Source organism: Salvelinus fontinalis, chromosome 13 (genome assembly GCF_029448725.1).
Source record: "Salvelinus fontinalis isolate EN_2023a chromosome 13, ASM2944872v1, whole genome shotgun sequence".
Lineage (NCBI taxonomy): Eukaryota > Metazoa > Chordata > Actinopteri > Salmoniformes > Salmonidae > Salvelinus > Salvelinus fontinalis.
In genome coordinates, this window is record NC_074677.1 from 12,972,319 (window position 1) to 12,992,087 (window position 19,769).

Genomic DNA, 19,769 nt, shown 5'->3' on the forward strand with positions numbered 1-19,769 from the left:
ACTTTGTATATATAGTGTATTTCTGTAAAAAAAATGATCATGGAAACATTATTCATTTTGGTGACAATCCTGGGTCGTATTCATTAGGGCATGCAACGGAGAAAAAAAATGTCACGTCAACGAAAATGAGCATTTCTCATAACCCAAGTAGTGCTCACACTTTCAGTCGGTTTCTTCCATTTGGTGCCTAATGAACATGACTATGCTCTCAGTTCTTCTCTGTGAAGGAAAAGGAAGAGGTGCGGTGTCTCTGGAAATACTGGAACCTACAACAGTAAAGACAGAATGTGCCTCATTGATGATAAGGTCTCTAAGAATGGTTGTAAAATCAGAAACATTACAAAAATGCAGTAAAAATCTTAATTGACAACACACGTAAGCAATAAGACTGTAATGCAAACTTGGCAATATGCATATGGGTGCATGGCTGCATGCACGCACACACACACACACAATAATAGTGATGTACACACAAGCACACCTTAGTATACATTACAATAATTCCAGGGAAGCCTCTGTGGGAAAAGCCCTACCAGGGAATCCTGTTGTACTTCTACTAGGTGAGGTATCATCACCCCGGAAACCAAACAAGACAGCACAACATTAGATCAGGCAAGATGACTCACATTGGCCACTTGGAAGATATGGATTAATAGTCAAACCGCCAACACAAACAATAAACACCCAATAACCACTGATGTAGAGGGGGTAGACACACCTTATTTTGTGAATAGGGTTCTCCCACCTCTTACACTAGAGTTTTTATTTAGGGTTTACCCACCTATTGACCCACAGTGCTCAGGGTTTATCCACCTATATTTTACCACTACATCCCCCCATATCCAAACAACCATTAGTTAACCTCTCCATCAAGGCAAACTCATACATTAAATTCAGCTCACAGTAAGTAGCTCAATGTCACTTGATGATAATACAACCAGGTGGAATAGGCTAACATGTTGTTGTGAATGTCACTGTGAATGAGGCCAGTCTTCCCTTACAATTAAAAAAAATGCTTTGAAACCAAGTAAACGTACCTACTTTGGACATAAAGTACACAGTGAACTGCCTCCACTTAACCTATGAAAAGGCTGTATAAAACCCTGTATAAATGCAATCTACCATGACTATGGCAGAGGCTGAATGTCTACAGTCTATAGATCTCAGTCTTGTTGTCATTCTGAAGTAGTGGCCCCTCCCCAGGTCACACACGCTTACCTAAGGCAAGGCCAGAATATTCAAAACAGTGGTATATCAACAGTCAACACAAATCACTTCATATCTGAGAGAGAGAGAGAGGGTTGGGGGGAAAGAGCACACCCTGTTTCACCTAGAATGTTACATTTAAATAACATCACATCAATCAAAGGTGATTTGAATGCAGTTCTCTAATACAGTGAGGGGTTTCTAAGTCCTCTGTATAGTAGGTAATAATGTCAATAATAATGTGGTCAGAACATTTTGTGAGCAGAAATGTAGTGGCAGCTTTGCATTCTGTTTTGCATATCATTCCAGTCTTTCATGGACATTTACAATTGAGGTCAGTGAGGTGAATAAAAATGTAATTTCCTCACAATTGACTAATTATTTTCAGGAGATTCAAAATGTGGGGCTGAACAGTCATTAAAACTAGATTCTTACAATACACGGTTGAATCCTAACTTGAGAGACATGCGCAAATGCGCATAACTCAAATTTTGGCTGAAATCCTACGTTGGTATCAATGTGCGTTTTGTGTGAAGGGTTGAAGTTGTTCAGCGCTCTTTAGTCTCTACTACTTTGCTACTACCCAGGGTTCTCCCCAAAGAATGTAAGATGGGAGCTGCGCCACTTTGTGGACTGACTGCACCACTATGTAAACTAGGAAATGGTACTTTATTTGTTATTATTCAAGGCCAGAAACCACACCTAATAGATAAAAAAATTTTGCTCTAGATTGCAGGAAATGGCATTTACAGGTGTTCAAAAACGACGTACTCAGCAGCACCATCTTGTTAAAATATCCTGAGGAGAACATGCCACTGTATAAAATAGTAATTTGCTGCCCTCTGCTGTACATAGGGAAGGTTGCCATCTAGTGGTGTACAGTGAGAATTGCATAAATACCTAATTATTTCAACTCAGTGTCCTTCTGTTTGCTTTCACCACCAGCCCTGTCTTGAGGGCCAAGAGGCATGGCAAGCAAAGTTCGTACCCTATGCCACCATGGAACATCCAAGTCGTATTGCTATCTTTACCTTTATCTGATGTGCCACTTTAAAGGCACTAGGAATCAACTACAGATTGGCTCTTAGAGTATGATGTATTTACAATGCCTTCGGAAAGTATTCAGACACCTTGACTTTTTCCATATTTTGTTACGTATTCTAAAATGTATTAAATAATGTTTTTCGTCATCAATCTACACACAATACCCCATAATGACAAAGCGAGAAAAAAAAGGGAAATGTTTGTAAATGTATTAACAATAAAAAACAAATACCTTATTTGCATAAGTATTCAGACCCTTTGCTATGAGACTCGAAATTGAACTCAGGTGTATCCTGTTACCATTGATCATCCTTGAGATCTACAACTTGGACTACACTTGTGTTAAATTCAATTGCTTGGACATGATTTGGAAAGGCATACATCTGTCTATATAAGTTCCCACAGTTGACAGTGCATGTCGGAGCAATAACCAAGCCATGAGGTTGAAGGAATTGTCCATAGAGCTCCGAGACAGGATTGTGTCAAGGAGAGGCGCAGATCTGGGGAAGGGTACCAAAAAATGTCTGCAGCATTGAAGGTCCCCAAGAACACAGTGGCCTCCATCATTCTTAAATAGAACAAGTCTGGAACCACTGTCATGACGTGGCCCTTTCTGGGTGTAGATCGTGGCTTCCCCCTCTCTCTCACTCTCTCCTACACCCAGGTTCTGTTATCTCTGGTCATGCAGAGAGAAACACCACCGAGTGAACAAAAGTTTTCACTTGGCCAAACTCCTAAATCCCCAAAATGGGGGAATTAAACTATATGTCCACTTGTGGGAATGATCCGTGGACACTTAAGGGACGGGTATGACGAGTGTGTTTCATTTGGTGACATCATGGAGGACAGGAAACACACATAACTATCTCTCTGAATGTGTACACCTCTCAATTATTGGGTTTGCATATAATTCTTGTATAAAATGAATGAGTAAAGATGAAACTATTTGTGAAATTATATAATGTGATGTTAACCTTTAATTATGAGAGAATTGTATTCCCTGTAAAGTTTAACTAGGCAGCGGCCACGCCCCCGTGAGCACAGACATGATCTGGCGTCATGGAACCGCCCTTTTCTATGGTTTGAATAAAACCCCCACCTGAGGAAATCCTCTTCAGACTAAGAAAACCCCCAGCGTGAGCTGGGGTTGCAATGGTTGAGTACCAAGACTAGAAAACCATACCAGGTGGCGCATTGGCCATGGAAATGGTTAAACTCTGTGAATATCGATCCCTACAGAATAAGAGCAAATATTAGATACTAATTACCAGACTGCAGCTAGAAATTATGTAAACCTGGGATGCGAATACCAACAACCGCCGAAACATCTACTCTAAGAACAATGGATGCCTGACGTATCCATACAACAGACACTATCAGGACCCGTCGATAGAGCTACCACCATGAGTAACCAGACTCTGATGAACTGACTCTCCAGCAGATGGACCGATGATTCCAACAGAGAAGACAACGACATATGGGTGTAAATATATTGATTGCAATTATTCCCGAATGAGCGAGCGTTCATGTGCAAAGGATTAGCATTTCAAAGAATATAATTATCCACTGTGTGTAGTGATCCATTTTGTCTTTCCCACTCCTTATCGGTCCACATCAGCTTATCTTTGTATACCAAGCTGTCATATCGCTTTAGCCCACTATGGGATCTTCCATATCATTGTTAGTAACCAATATCTGCTGTTTGTTTGTTATGCATTTCTGTGATTATTTAGTTAGTAAATAAATGATAAAGCCAATTGGTGTATGGAGGATTCATAGTCTAGACTGGGTTCGTGCAGATAACCAACAATTTACGACGTTTGGAATGAGACTGATGTAAGGTAAAGAATAATTCATTAATAGAAGACTAGTTGATCAGATATTAAAATATCTGAAGAGTTATATTCGGAAAATTATAACTTTGTAATCTGAAGATTTTCCTTGCTGCCCCTACTTCCTAGTTAATTACATTTACATTATTATTTTAATCATATAATAATAACTACAGAGAATTGATTTGATAAAATAACAGTCTTCACATTTAATGATACTAAAGACACGACACCACCAAGACTCTTCCTAGAGCTGGCCGCCTGGCCAAACTGAGCAATCGGGGGAGAAGGGCCTCGGTCAGGGAGGTGACTAAAAACCCGATGGTCACTCTGATAGAGCTCCAGAGTTCCTCTGTGGATATGGGAGAACCTTCCAGAAGGACAACCATCTCTGCAGCACTCCACCAATCAGGCCTTTATGGTAGAATGGCCAGATGACAGTCCGCTTGGAGTTTGCCAAAAGGGACCTAAAGACTCTCCGACCATAAGAAACAAGATTCTCTGGTCTGATGAAACCAACATTGAACTCTTTGGCCTGAATGCCAAGTGTCACGTCTGAAGGAAACCTGGCACCATCCTTTCTGTGAAGCATGGTGGTGGCAGCATCATGTTGTGGGTATGTTTTTCAGCGGCAGGGACTGGGAGTCTAGTCAGGATCGAGGGAAAGATGAACGGAGCAAAGATTCACCTTCTAACCGGACAACGACACTAAGCACACAGCCAAGGCAATGTAGGAGTGGCTTCGGCACAAGTCTCTGGATGTCCCTGAGTGGCCCAGCCAGAGCCTGGACTTGAACCCAATCGAACATCTTTGGAGAGACCTGGAAATAGCTGTGCAGCAACGCTCCCCATCCAACCTGATAGAGCTTGAGAGGATCTGCAGAGAAGAATGGAAGAAACTCCCCCAAATACAGATGTGCCAAGCTTGTAGCGTCATACCCAAGAGGACTTGAGGCTGTAATCGCTGCCAAAGGTGCTTCATCAAAGTACTGAGTAAAGGGTGTGAATACTTATGTAAATGTAATATTTCAGTTTTTTTTACATTCTAAAAACCTGGTTTTGCTTTGCCATTTCGGGTTATTGTTTGTAGATTGATGAGGGGGAAATGTTTTTTATCCATTTTAAAATAAGGCTGTAACGTAACAAAATGTAGAAAAAGTTAAGGGGCTGAATACTTTCTGAAGGCACTGTATTTTTATGAATATCGCTATCAGTATCTCTCTCACTCACCCACCCACTATCACAAATGTGCAATGAGATGGCGGAAGTAGGGCTGTGGCAGATGCGGCCGAACACCCTGGTCTGCTCACTTTGATGTTCAGATTAGGAATAGTGGCCTAACTGAAATCTGTACATGTACTGTAGGCCTATAACCTCTCACATGTATTCTAATATAATAATAACTCCTGCAGAAGTAAGTATATCCTTGTGTAACGGATGTGAAATGGTTAGCTAGTTAGCGGGTAGCGTTTCAATCAGTTACGTCACTTGCTCTGAAACCTAGATGTAGTGTTGCCCCTTGCTCTGCAAGGGCCGTGGCCTTTGTGGAGCGATGGGTAACGATGCTTCGTGGGCGACCGTTGTTGATGTGTGCAGAAGGTCCCTGGTTCGCGCCCGTGTCGGGGCGAGGGGACGGTTTAAAGTTATACTGTTACATTGATGCTGTTGACCCGGATCACTGGTTGCTGCGGAAAAGGAGGAGGTTGAAAGGGGGGTGAGTGTAACGGATGTGAAATGGCTAGCTAGTTAGCGGGTACGCGCTAGTAGCGTTTCAATCAGTTACGTCACTTGCTCTGAAACCTAGATGTAGGGTTTCCCCTTGCTCTGCAAGGGCCGCGGCTTTTGTGGAGCGATGGGTAACGCTGCTTCGTGGGTGTCAGTTGTTGATGTGTGCAGAGGGTCCCTGGTTCGCGCCCATGTCGGGGTGAGGGGACGGTTTAAAGTTATACTGTTACACTTGCAGTAAAATTATACACCAAATGTACATTTTGTCTCAGGAACAGGAGTGGAGAAATATGATTTCTTTATTTCTGCATCCAAGACAAAATGAAATCTTATCAGAAACATGTTTTATCATCTTCACAGCTTTTCATTTCCTTAAAACCGGTCAAACTGATGTAATTTGGACATTTTGCACAGAAAAAATATTTCTGCTGTTATTGCATTTTCACCCCGGTCCCTAAACGTCCTCCCTCAATGAGAGAAGCAGAAATGAAAGAAAACTTTATCAATGTCAACTAGATCCTACTGAGCACCGCTTTATTTAGTATTCTAGGGCAACAAGTTAGATCAGAAAATAAGCTGCATGAAACTAATTATAGGAAAATTGACTAAGAAATAGGCTGCCAAATGTTGGAAACTATATGGCGAAAAATATAAAAACTAGGCAACAAAAAAACGATTCTCCTGCACATCCTGTAGGTCCTGTAGTCATCCGACTGGATGACCAAGTGATGCCGGCTGGACAGGGGAAAGGTGGACACCGTGAGGTACGCCAGACAGGACGGCAAGAGAACTCTACTTTCCCCGTTGGCGTTAACACGCGCCCCCACCAAAGCTCTGGTCCCCGTAGGGGGTAGCCCACAGTGGGCTCGTAGGCACTGTAATGGCCCAGGAGGCTGGAGCCAGGGCTGTACCTGGGGGTGGAGGACACTTGAGACATCCTGGAGAGGAGAGGTCAGCAGGGAGGGATATGCAGACTGGAAGGGAGGAAGGAAACAAGAGCGTCAGTGTATTGGTCCGAGCAAAAGGAGCTGGACCCCCCCTAAAATGTAGACAATAGAGCTGTCAGTTACATTCTAAATCAGATCTGCTGTGTTCAACAAGATGTGTGTAGGATGGACAGAAGGAACACATGCACACTTTACATGCTACACACACACAAATACAAACACATGTGAGGTTGAAGCTCACAGCAGTGTAACTCCTCTCAGCTTACACACACACACAATACCAATTGAAAGAGGAAGTAGAACACAGGCACACTAATGGAGAATGGAACACCTGATCCATTTTTGTGGTAGTCACAAACGTGCACATTTGATAGGCTACATAACTACACGGCTGACAAGGAAATCCATTTGCTGCCAATGGAATTTTTGCTAATGCATAAATCAAAATCAACTCAAACAAACCCCTGTTGTTGTAGTTATGTAATTGCTATAAACATAGTCTGCAGGTTGGGAAGACAGCTGGCCTAGTAGGTGCAATACATTGGAGGGGGTTAAAAAGTATCATAGCATCAGTAGTCTTGTCCACCCATGCTCTTTTACATGGAACCGGGCTTATAGACAGTCGGTAACCAACGTTAGATTTACGCTTAGCCAGTTTCATCATTGCAATAAGCTATTACTGTACAGTAGACTACATAAAGTAGGTTCTCTCTCACCTTCGAAGTCTTCACTTTTCTGCAGTGTCCAAAACGCAAATGCAGCTTCTGCGTCGATGTCAAACCAATATTTATTTTGCGCTTATCTGTATCTGCACATTATATATAACATATTCCACCTTCCATCAAGATATCGGTAAAGTTGCCGTATCCTTAAACTGTGTACATTTCATGCATTTACAGTAGCTAGGTCTAATTTCGTTTTTAAAGTATTTTAGACTTGCTGACGGGATACTCATGCACACGCTCGTCTATAGTCCAAATTCGCGCCTATTTATTGCACAACTATACAACCCCAAATTAGCATGTTAACATTTGTAGCTCTTTCACATTGCCTACGTTTAGCATATTAATTACGTTTATGGTTTTATAAAATCATTGAGGCATGAATGCATGTAGGCTTATATGGAACTTTTGAAGAGACAAAACAGACACAATGGTCAATTATGAGAGCTGTTCAGTTTATTCTTGAAATTGTATTGCTTTTCTAAAATGGGATAATTGCCTCGTCTTGCTGCCTTTTTGGGTCAATTAATTATGAAACTCAATATTGAAATGCCAATTGAAAGTCATACAATATCACAACAAAAAAGCCTGTACTAACAATATGTATACTAAACAAAAACATAAATGCAACATGCAACAATTTAAAATATTTAGAGTTACAGTTCATTAAAGAAAATTTGTCAATTATAGTACATTCATTAGGCTTAATCTATGGATTTCAAATGACTGGGAATACAGATATGCAGCTGTTTGTCACAGATACCTTAATAAATAAATAAAGTAGGGGCGAGGATCAGAAAACCAGTCAGTTTCTGGTGTGACCACCATTTGCCTCATGCAGCGTGAGTTGATCAGGCTGTTGATTGTGGCCTGTGGAATGGTGTCCCACTCCTCTTCAATGGCTGTGCGAAGTAGCTGGACATTGGTAGCTGGACAATGGCTGTGCAAAGTAGCTGGACATTGGCGTGAACTGGAACACACTGTCTTACACGTTGATCCAGAGCATCCCAAACAAGCTCAATGGGTGACAGGTCTGGTGAGTATGCAGGCTATGTAAGAACTGGGACACTTTCAGCGTCCAGAAATTGTGTACAGATCCTTGCAACATTATCATGTTGAAACATGAGGTGATGGCAACAGATGAATGGCACAACAATGGGCCTCAGGATCTCATTTCGCTGTGCATTCCAATTGCCATTGATAAAATGTAATTGTGTTCGTTGTCCATAGCTTATGCCTGCCCATACCCTAACCACACCATGGGGCACTCTGTTCACAACATTGACATCAGCAAACCGCTCGATCACACGATGCCATAGACGTGGTCTGCGGTTGTGAGGCCGGTTGGATATACTGCCAAATTCTCTAAAACGACGTTGGAGGCGGCTTATGGTAGAGAAATTAACATGAAAGTCACTGGCAACACCTCTGGTGGACATTCCTGCAGTCAGCATGCCAATTGCACTCTCCCTCAAAACTTGAGACATCTGTGACATTGTGTTGTGTGACAAAACTGCACATTTTAGAGTGGCCTTTTACTGTCCCCAGCACAAGGTGCACATGTGTAATGATGTTTAATCAGCTTCTTGATATGCCACACCTGTCAGGTGGATGGATTATCTTGGTAAAGGAGAAAAGATCAGTAACAGGGATGTAAACAAATTTGTGCACAAAATTGGAAAGAAATAAGCTTTTTGTGCATATGGAACATTTCTGGGATCTTTTATTTCAGCTCATGAAACACGGGACCGACACTTTACATGTTGCGTTTATATTTTTGTTCAGTATACATTTGTACATAATGAAAATGTTATGAGATACTCCAATATTTTCTAACATAAATTGTTGTTGCTAGCTATATGGAGTGGGATGAGCTTCTTTCTGTGTCATTGTACAAAAACATTGCTTATTTCACATGCTGATAACAGTAGCCTAGGTAGGCGCATTTTGACACAGGTCACATTGCTTTTTTGCTCATAATGATATCGGTCTGGAGAACTGGACCTACATCGGTTTTTACAAAATGTATGTTGTGCACAAAATAAAAACTTTTTGAGAAGTAATTTAACTTCCACAATATTCATTATTTTTCAATCAAATGTTTCTAGGAGTATCATTTTGAACATACAAATTATTTTAGAACTGTTTCTGATTGAGGCTGGTCCATGAGTAGGCAAGCAGAATGGCAGTGTGACATGACCAGTCAAGGCACATCTACCAGCACATTGTATGTTATTGAGGCTCATTCAATATTTTCATAGTAGGGGATAAGGGGCTGAGTGGGGAACAGGTAATCGATTCACATACACAGCCTTATACTTCACACATAAATAATGATAAAATATATTTTTTAATCATTTTGGAAACCAAGCTTTGCCATCAAAGATAAATGTAGGGCAAACTATGCCCTCACCTCTCATAAAAAAAACGCTTTATCTAATACTAACTCACTAAGCTGTTTTTTAAATGAAATATACTGACTTTCTTCTGTCTAGCTAAAGTTTATGTGAGTAAAAATATTCTTTGGGGGGTCTTTTTTCATTGTGATCAAGGGCCTTGTGAGTTGTTGTTGTTGTGATCCAGGGCCTTGTGAGTTGTTGTTGTTGTTGTGATCCAGGGCCTTGTGGTTGTTGTGATCCAGGGCCTTGTGAGTTGTTGTTGTTGTGATCCAGGGCCTTGTGAGTTGTTGTTGTTGTTGTTGTTTTGATCCAGGGCCTTGTGGTTGTTGTTGTTGTGATCCAGGGCCTTGTGAGTTGTTGTTGTTGTGATCCAGGGCCTTGTGAGTTGTTGTTGTTGTTGTTGTGATCCAGGGCCTTGTGGTTGTTGTTGTTGTTGTGATCCAGGGCCTTGTGGTTGTTGTTGTTGTTGTGATCCAGGGCCTTGTGAGTTGTTGTTGTTGTTGTGATCCAGGGCCTTGTGGTTGTTGTTGTTGTTGTTGTGATCCAGGGCCTTGTGAGTTGTTGTTGTTGTTGTGATCCAGGGCCTTGAGTTGTTGTTAAGTCCATCCAGAGGGAAGGGCTTCTTGTCTCTGTGATTGGTTGCTGTGGATGTCTCTGTGACAGTGAGCACGAAGTGTAGCTGTCTGTTCTATATTTGGCTGTTATTTCGTGTTACATTGCTCTCCTCTCCTCTTTTCTTTTTATCTGTCTCTCTCTCTCTCCCTCCTCTCTCTCTGACTGTCCTTCCAGTGTTAGGAGAAGAGAGAAGTGTGTGAGTGAGCATGGAGCACGGAGACCACCGTGCTAAGGGCCAGAGGGAGAATGAGGGGTCGTAGGTCAACGCTGGAGCTGACAGCTGGATGGAGGGAATAAAAAAGAAATGAAGAAGGATGTCTTATGAAGGACAGAATAAAGGGTCAGATGCAGGGGTGAAAGTAAGGTGGTCCAGTACGGCGTCCCAGCAAAATAAATACTGGGGGTACGCCGTACTGGTAAAACATGAGCCTAGCACAATAATTAAAACCAAATGGCAAGAAAACTGGAGGCTATTACACCACTATTTATCATTAGGCTACCACATGTCAGAGGCATGAAAAATGAGTGAATGGACAAGTAAACGGTTGGTATAGTCTACGCCCTAACATGCAATGTGGTTAGACGAGCACACTGACATTTTGCCAAGGAAGAGATGAATTGCCGACACCGAGACGCACGCGGACAGTAGTGGATACATAAATTCTGGCCTAATGACAAAATGTCATTACACTTTGTGGTGTTTGAGTAACAGATGTCTCTTTCCATTCACCACTGCTTGGAGGTTGGATAAATGTTCCTAGTGAATGAACGTGCACGGGTAGCCTAGTAAAGGAGCCTCTTTGAAGTGACAAAAAACATCAAGACTGGTTGTGTTAATGCCACAATAAAATGTAATACATTTAAAGAGTTAAATTATAAATCTTTACGACTAGGCCCACAGAGATCCTACTGAGTTAATAGGGATTCTAAATGTAATTCTATGATTAAGCATGTGCACACATAGGAGGTCCCGTACTTTCACCCCTGGTCAGATGAGAAAGAAGAGAACCCCAGTGCGCCTTTGGACGTAAACATAATGTTTTGGTAGCACTTACTTTACGGTACTGAAATGACCAGGTATTACTTAAAAATAGACGGTAAAATGTTAATAACACAGTATTAATGATTTACGTGCTCGTTTGTTGAGGATTGATTAAAACAAGCACAACTGGTTATCTTTAGGTAACAAGTAGTTACCAATTGTGTTGAATAAGTACCAGAAAGTAACCATTGATACCACATATTTTTCCTAGTAAACACCAAGGTAATACCAGAGGAAAAAGTACTGTAAATACTGTAAAAAAAAAAACGATTGTAAAATATTGAACGAGGAAGTCACGTGCATACTCTTTGTGCTTGTCACACTCAACGTTTACATTTGACATTTTAGTCATTTAGCAGACACAACTTACAGTACTGAGTGCATACATTTTCATATATTTTTTTCTCCCTATACTGGTGCCCCGTGGGAATCAAACCCACAACCCTGGCGTTGCAAGTGCCATGCTCTTCCAACTGAGCTACACAGGACTTCCTCTACACATCACTTACTTGCAAGTACAGTACCTTCAAAATGAAGACAGAGTGTGTGCCCACAGTACAGTGCGTGGGATAAATTCCATTTCAATTCAGTCAACTATAATGGAATTGACCCCAACCTTCGAAGAGTGTATGTGCATTTTTGTTTGCACAATTCCCAAGTTATTCCCAAGTTAGATTTGAGGATTCCCAATTTTGTCGCTTATTCCCTTCTGATTCCAGGAATCTTACAACTGGGATTTCTGGCAAACTTGGGAATTTTGGGAAAGTTACCGGAATTTTGCAACTCCGGTCACACTGTTGAGATGGGATAATATTGTTACGAAGAAGGTTAAAATGATGTGAAATAGTATTTTTTTTTAAACAAAATTACAATACTTAAAAGGCACTTTATTCATAGAATGACCCATATAGCAATGTAAAGGATGTGTGTTTACCTCTACAGCTCTTTCCGTCCCTCTGCAGCATCCCAGTCACACAGCTACACACAGCTCCCATCCCTTTACTGGTGCAGATCTGCTCACAGCCCCCGTTCCCCACCTCACACCAGTCCGACTCTAATATACACAAGTACACACAAAATTGTGAATCGCACACATACTGGTATTTACACAAGTGCATGCATACACTAAGGCGACATGTCTGCATCACATACATGCACGCACACACACTAGGGCAACACTGATCTGTACCTCTCCTTCTGATGGGTCCTACAGTGAGGATCTGCTCCTTGTGATTGCTGTAGTCCGTGTACATCCTCCTGTTGTGGGGACAGTTCTACACACGCACACGCACACACACACACACACACACACACACACACACACACACACACACACACACACACACACACACACACACACACACACACACACACACACACACACACACTTGTATTAAGCTGGCATAACATAGCCATTGTAAGCTTAGCTATTCTAAGCATGCTTCACAACATGTTAGATTTGTTATCATTTGCCGCTTATAAAAACTGGACAAAAATGAAACTGGTTCCGGATTTAATTCAGTGTTCATCTCCATGTTCAGGGTCTCCTCACCACTTTGCAGGCATTGATCTCGTGGTCACACAGTGACACGTCACAGTGGAGGTGGACCTCGTCATAGTCCCCAATGAACTTGAAGACTGTGACGTGGAAGCGGCAGGTGAGGGACACCCCGTTCTCAGCCATGCCTATGGTGTTATCCTTGATGTTGGGACAACTTCATAGATAAAGAAAGAGAAGTTAGTGTGGTCCTTTGTTTTCGTACAATACAACCTAATGTCTGTTCCTAACGTCTGTTCATCCGTTTGTCTGTCATTTGTGCAATTTATAGGGGATAGGGTGCTATTTTGGCTGGAGACATGTGGTATGTTATTTTGAGCCTACCCTCTTTCTATGATGATGTAGCGGAGCCGGTCGCTGCTGTAGCGGGACGGTGTGGCCCAGCACATATTGACGATAAGGATGAGCTGGTTCTCGTCGGCCCCCTCCACAAACACCCCCACGAAGAGGATGTCCCGTGTACTCAGCACCACCTCGCCCTCGCGGTACGGCTGGTGGTACGACGAGTTCTTGTACAGTGCCATCTTAGTGATGAAGTTACCCTCCTGGGTGGGGAGGGTGAGGTTGATCACACTGGGGAAAGGTTTAGGGAGAGAGAGATATAGGAAGGGGGAGAGAAGGTGAGGGATATCATTGAGGGATATCATTGAATAAACTCTATAACAAGTCAGGCAATGGAAAACATTGGTCTTGTGTGGAGCAGTACTTTTCTGTACACGCATGCACGGGCTACACGGAGAAGTATCGCTTGAGACCAACGGAATGCTATAACGTTGCGGATAAAGTTGTAATGACACAATTTCATGTGTACAACATGAACATACAACGAGCATGAGAAAGTATATCACTGGTGGGCAAGTTTCTCCAAACCAAGTGAAATCGTAAAAAAAAAGTGTTTGGACATTTCTATAACATGCCAAATACATTTTTGGGAAAAAAAAGGGGAAAAAAGTGAACTTGTCCTTTAAAGGCCTAGTGCAGTCAAAAACTTGATTTCTAGTGTTTTATATACATTTCCACACTATGAGGTTGGAATAATACTGTGAAATTGTGAAAATGATAATGCCCTTTTAGTATAAAAGCTGTTTAAAAAGACTGTTTAAAAAATTTCAGCCTGTTTTGGTGTGATGGAGTTTTGAGCTACCTGGTGACATCACCAGGTGGTAAATTAGTTAATAGACCAATAAGAAAAAGGGTTCCAAACCTCTCTGCCAATAACAGGTAGTTTTCAGTTTTCCCCTTCCCACTCAGACCACTCCCAGACAGTCCTAGTAAAATTCTTCCTTGAGAAATTAGTCTTTGCCAAGAAGCTATTTTAGTTTTGTTTGACCATTTTAATTGAAAACAATCACAGTAGGGTTGAAAAATTCCGCTAACTCTCCCAAAATTCCCAGGAAGTTATGATTTGAGGATTCCAGATTTCCTGCTTAGATTTCCCTTCTGATTCTTGGAATCTTCCAACTGGGATTTTTGGAAAACCTGGGAATTTGGGGAAAGTTGAGAAAGAGTAGGTCCTCTAACCTGAGCATGGGCCTAAGCACGGTCTCCAGAGATATCTTGAGGTCCAGCTCGTAGGCGCAGGAAAACTCCACGTTGATGGTCTTGTCCCGGGTAATGATGTTGCCAGTGTTGTTCACGCTCTCAATCCACACCGTGTTCTTGTACATGATGTGTGTGCTGTTGGACTGGTAGAAAATATAAATGGCAGATATGCAGGACAATAAACATCACTACAGTAAGTATAGTATGCCTATTGGTCGGGGAAGAGAGTTCATCAGTAACATGGAGCCCTACTGGCCCTTGCGATAGGAGATGACAGGTCTACCCTATTGGCTATACAGTTTCTCACCAATAAAATTAAGTCCTATTGCCCCTTGGGGATGAGTCACAAGCCTACGGCATGTGTTTGCCACCCGTAGGTGGAAGTAGCACTAACCACTGCTCCAGGATCAGATATTTTTCAATCCCCATAATGACTAGTTATGATTAAAGGTAAAATAATCTGACTACAGATCTGTGGCAACCTTTACGATACAGCCACGTGGCCCCTGGTGTTGTTAATGTCCCGTGTGGCTCAGTTGGTAGAGCATGGCGCTTGCAACGCCAGGGTTGTGGGTTCAATTCCCACGGGGGGACCAGGGTTCAATTCCCATGGGGGGACCAGGATGAATATGTATGAACTTTCCCATTTGTAAGTCGCTCTGGATAAGAGCGTCTGCTAAATGACTTAAATGTAAATGTAATGTAGAAGGAGATCACTGATATAGGGTCAGATATACAGTTGAAGTCGGAAGTTTACATACACCTTAGCCAAATACATTTAAACTCAGTTTTTCACAATTCCTGACTTTTAATCCGAGTAAAAATACCCTGTCGTAAGTCAGTTAGGATCACCACTTTATTTTAAGAATGTGAAATGTCAGAATAATAGTAGAGAGAATGACATATTTCAGCTTTTATTTATTTCATCACATTCCCAGTGGGTCCGAAGTTTACATACACTCAATTAGTATTTGTTAGCATTGCCTTTAAATTGTTTAACTTCGGTCAAACATTTCAGGTAGCCTTCCACAAGCTTCCCACAAAAAGTTGGGTGAATTTTGGCCCATTCATCCTGACAGAGCTGGTGTAACTGAGTCAAGTTTATAGGCCTCCTTGCTCGCAAACGCTTTTTCAGTTCTGCCCACAAATTTTCTATAGGATTGAGGTCAGGGCTTTGTGATGGCCACTCCAATACCTTGACTTTGTTCTCCTTATGCCATTTTGCCACAACTTTGGAAGTATGCTTGGGGTCATTGTCCATTTGGAAGACCCATTTGCAACCAAGCTTTAACTTCCTGACTGATGTCTTGAGATGTTGCTTCAATATATCCACATAATTTTCCCGCCTCATGATGCCATCTATTTTGTGAAGTGCACCAGTCCCTCCTGCAGCAAAGCCATCCCACAACATGATGCTGCCACCCCCGTGCTTCACGGTTGGGATGGTGTTCTTCAGCTTGCAAGCCTCCCCCTTTTTCTTCCAAACATAACGATGGTCATTATGGCCAAACAGTTCTATTTCTGTTTCATCAGGACAGAGGACATTTCTCCAAAAAAGTACAATCTTTGTCCCCAGGTGCAGTTGCAAACTGTAGTCTGGCTTTTTTTATGGTGGTTTTGGAGCAGTGGCTTCTTCCTTGCTGAGCGGCCTTTCAGGTTATGTCGATATAGGACTTGCTTTACTGTGGATATAGATACTTTTTGTTTTGCACTTTTCGCACCAAAGTACGTTCATCTCTAGGAGACAGAACGCATCTCCTTTCTGAGCAGTGTGACAGCTGCGTGGTCCCATGGTGTTTATACTTGCGTACTATTGTTTGTACAGATGAACGTGGTACCTTCAGGCCTTTGGAAATTGCTCCCAAGGATGAACCAGACTTGTGGAGGTCTACAATTTCTTTTCTGAGATCTTGGCTGATTTATTTTGATTTTCCCATGATGTCAAGCAAAGAGGCACTGAGTTTGAAGGTAGGCCTTGAAATACATCCACAGGTACACCTCCAATTGACACAAATGATGTCAATTAGCCTATCAGAAGCCTCTAAAGCAATGACATCATTTTAGGGAATTTTCCAAGCTGTTTAAAGGCACAGTCAACTGAGTGTATGTTAACTTCTGACACACTAGAATTGTGATACAGTGAATTATGAGTGAAATAATCTGTCTGTAAACATTTGTTGGAAAAATGACTTGTGTCATGCACAAAGTAGATGTCCTAACCGACTTGCAAAAACTATAGTTTGTTAACAAGTAATTTGTGGAGTGGTTGAAAAACGAGTTTTAATGACTCCAACCTAAGTGTATGTAAACTTCCGACTTCAACTGTATTATCACACCCCTAAAAGGTGTGTGATAAGGTCAGGTTTTAATAATTATCCACTGATCCTAGATCTGTGGTTAATTACCTGTACGATGGAGCCGCAATGGCCCTTGGTGTTGTTGATGTGAAAGGATATGAAGTCCTCTCCCTCAATGCCGGGGCAGTGCTGGTCGTTGATCCTCACGTCCTCGCGCTCAAAGCCCAGCTGGAAGAGCTTACACTTGGAGATGGACACCTCCATCTGGGCGTGCTTACACGTCACCTCTGCCTGGATGATGTCATCCTCGTCTAGTGGGAAAACACAGGGGTTGAGAATCATAAGACTACGGTAGCTAACTTGAATACAGTTGCTAGACTTTGGCTTGGGTCGTGTTCAAACTTGAATCAAATCAAAACTTATTTGTCACATGCGCCGAATACAACAGGTATAGATAGATCTTACAGTGAAATGCTTACTTACAAAACCTTAACCAACAATGCAGTTTTAAGAAAATACCCCCCCAAAAAGTAAGAGATAAGAATAACAAATAATTAAAGAGCAGTAGTAAATAACAATAGCGGGGCTTTATACATGGGGTACCGGTACAGAGTCAATGTACGGGGGCAACGAGTCGAGGTAATTGAGGTAATATGTACATGTAGGTAGAGTTATTAAAGTGACTATGCATAGATAATAACAGAGAGTATCAGCAGCGTAGAATGGGGGGGGGGGGCAATGCAAATAGTTTGGGTAGACATTTGATTAGATGTTCAGGAGTCTTATGGCTTGGGGGTAGAAGCTGTTTAGAAGCGTCTTTGGACCTATACTTGGCGCTCCGGTACTGCTTGCCGTGCGGTAGCAGAGAGAACAGTCTATGACTAGGGTGGCTGGAGTCTGACAATTTTTAGGGCCTTCCTCTTACACCGCCTGGTATAGAGGTCCTGGATGGCAGGAAGCTTGGCCCCGGTGATGTACTGGGCCGTATGTACTACCCTCTGTAGTGTTTTGTGGTCAGAGGCCGAGCAGTTGCCATACCAGGCAGTGATGCAACCGGTCAGGATTCAAGTAGTTCTGTCCTTGAGCTGTTCTTGTCTATTAATATTCTGTATTATGCAGTGTCTCATGTTTTGCGTGGACCCGAGGAAGTGTAGCTGCTGCTTTCCCAACAGCTAATGGGGATCCTAATAAAATACCAAATAGTACTCCCATTTCATGCCTAATGAACACGACCAATGTATTCTTGTAAAAGGTTTGATCAAAATAAGACTGAGCTGGATAAATAAATTATTAAGATTAAAAATAAACAGAGATAAAATATATATTTATCCTGTATAGCCTAACGATTACCACCACCCCCTCCCTCCCTCCACACACTCACCCCCAGCGTTGTTGGGCAGCTCGGGGCAGCCACACAGGTCTCCCCCGTTTTCCTGCTCACACGTGTTGTTGGTGCAGATCTCTCCTGCACACGGGTCGTAGATCCATTCTGCTAAAGATAGATCCAGGCAAAATGTTAGCTGTCACACCACCTCATCCAACCAAGTGTACTGACTGTTAGTCTTGAACATAGGCGGAAATCCCAGGGGGGGCGGGGGGGACACGACCCCCCCATCCTGGAAAAAATATGATTTGTCCCCCCCAATATATCACTGTAAAGATAACTATGTAATTTCAATAATATTAATAATACGCAATGAAAGCACTTGTGCTGATTATAGACACTTAATAGCGCGTTTTTAAGTTTCACAAGATTGCGACCCCCCCACCCTTTGCCTCACAATGGTTTGATCCACTGCCAGTTCTTTAGCTGGCAAGGTAATAGAGGGTTCGTATCTACTGTCCGAAAGGCACTCAATGTACGTAACTGACGTGAGGTAATCCAGTCAATCGCGCCATAGCAATGTATATATTTTTTTAATGTTGCAGGGTTCACACACTAGCTGAATTTGCAGAGCTAGCGCGCAAACTAAAGCAAACATTAACTATCAAGCTAGCTAGTACCTATTCCATTCATGTGGCGTCGTCAAAAATGAAATATTTGCTATCGTCAGTTTATTCCAAGATTAGCATGCAGCTGTAGTGCTTCAAAGTCCCTGTGATAAGGTTAGCGATAAACTGAAGTCCAAACTGAACAGAACTACACTCTCTTATACCATTGTCTTAAATATATTTAATGGTCTCGTTGCAAAAGCTAAATTGTCGCTAGTGAATTTTTTTTTTTCACCTTTATTTAACCAGGTAGCAAAGATTATAGCAAACACCACAGAAACGGAATTGGTGCTCGCTAGCTTTGCAAATTCAGCTTTTGTTGGAAACCTGCCAATATGAAACAAACTATGTTAAAATTTCAAAACGTTGCAGCATGTGTTGTGTAAATGTGTGTGTGTGCAGCTAGACCGGCCAGCCAGCCAGCCAGCCAGGTAGAAACATGTCAGAAAAAAGTTAAAAGACGGACATCAGAGTATTTTTCAGTACACCAAAACGCAAAGTAAGAACTCTAGTAGCCTAATATCTCAAAGACGAGTTGATAAAATGTTCATAAGAAAGAAGTGAAATGCTAATGGAAATGTTTCACAAGGATGTCATTCGGCAGAGCAGGCAACAGATGGCACACAGACAGCAGAGCTGGGGACAGATATGCAGGGACAGATTGGCAGAGACAGGGAGTCTCAGGTAAGTTTGTTGAGTCTTTGTTTGGCAACATTATGAAAGGTTCTCAATTTTTTTGATTTGTAAAATAGGGACATAATTGGAAAATGCCATGGATACCCCCACTCAACTTAAACTGGTGACTAAACTAAGATTTGTTTAAGGTAATGGTATTGCTGTTGTGATTA

At 42.0% G+C, this 19,769-nt stretch overlaps 1 protein-coding gene across 2 annotated transcripts in view; it reads right to left on the bottom strand.

Moving 5' to 3' along the window:
* Positions 1-6,088: 6,088 nt before the first annotated feature.
* The window catches only part of tecta (tectorin alpha), a 55,216-nt gene continuing 41,535 nt past the window's right edge, over positions 6,089-19,769 (bottom strand). The window contains exons 19-26 of one of the 2 annotated variants that reach the window (XM_055941752.1): positions 18,311-18,421; positions 17,038-17,240; positions 14,612-14,775; positions 13,415-13,663; positions 13,085-13,247; positions 12,722-12,806; positions 12,467-12,586; positions 6,089-6,781 (exon numbers count right to left, since the gene is read on the bottom strand). In XM_055941752.1, the coding sequence (XP_055797727.1) occupies positions 6,618-6,781; positions 12,467-12,586; positions 12,722-12,806; positions 13,085-13,247; positions 13,415-13,663; positions 14,612-14,775; positions 17,038-17,240; positions 18,311-18,421 (1,259 nt within the window). In that variant the 3' untranslated portion in view covers positions 6,089-6,617. Of the gene's footprint in view, positions 6,782-7,910; positions 10,771-12,466; positions 12,587-12,721; positions 12,807-13,084; positions 13,248-13,414; positions 13,664-14,611; positions 14,776-17,037; positions 17,241-18,310; positions 18,422-19,769 lie in introns of those variants that run through there. The other variant, XM_055941753.1, reaches the window with a different exon arrangement.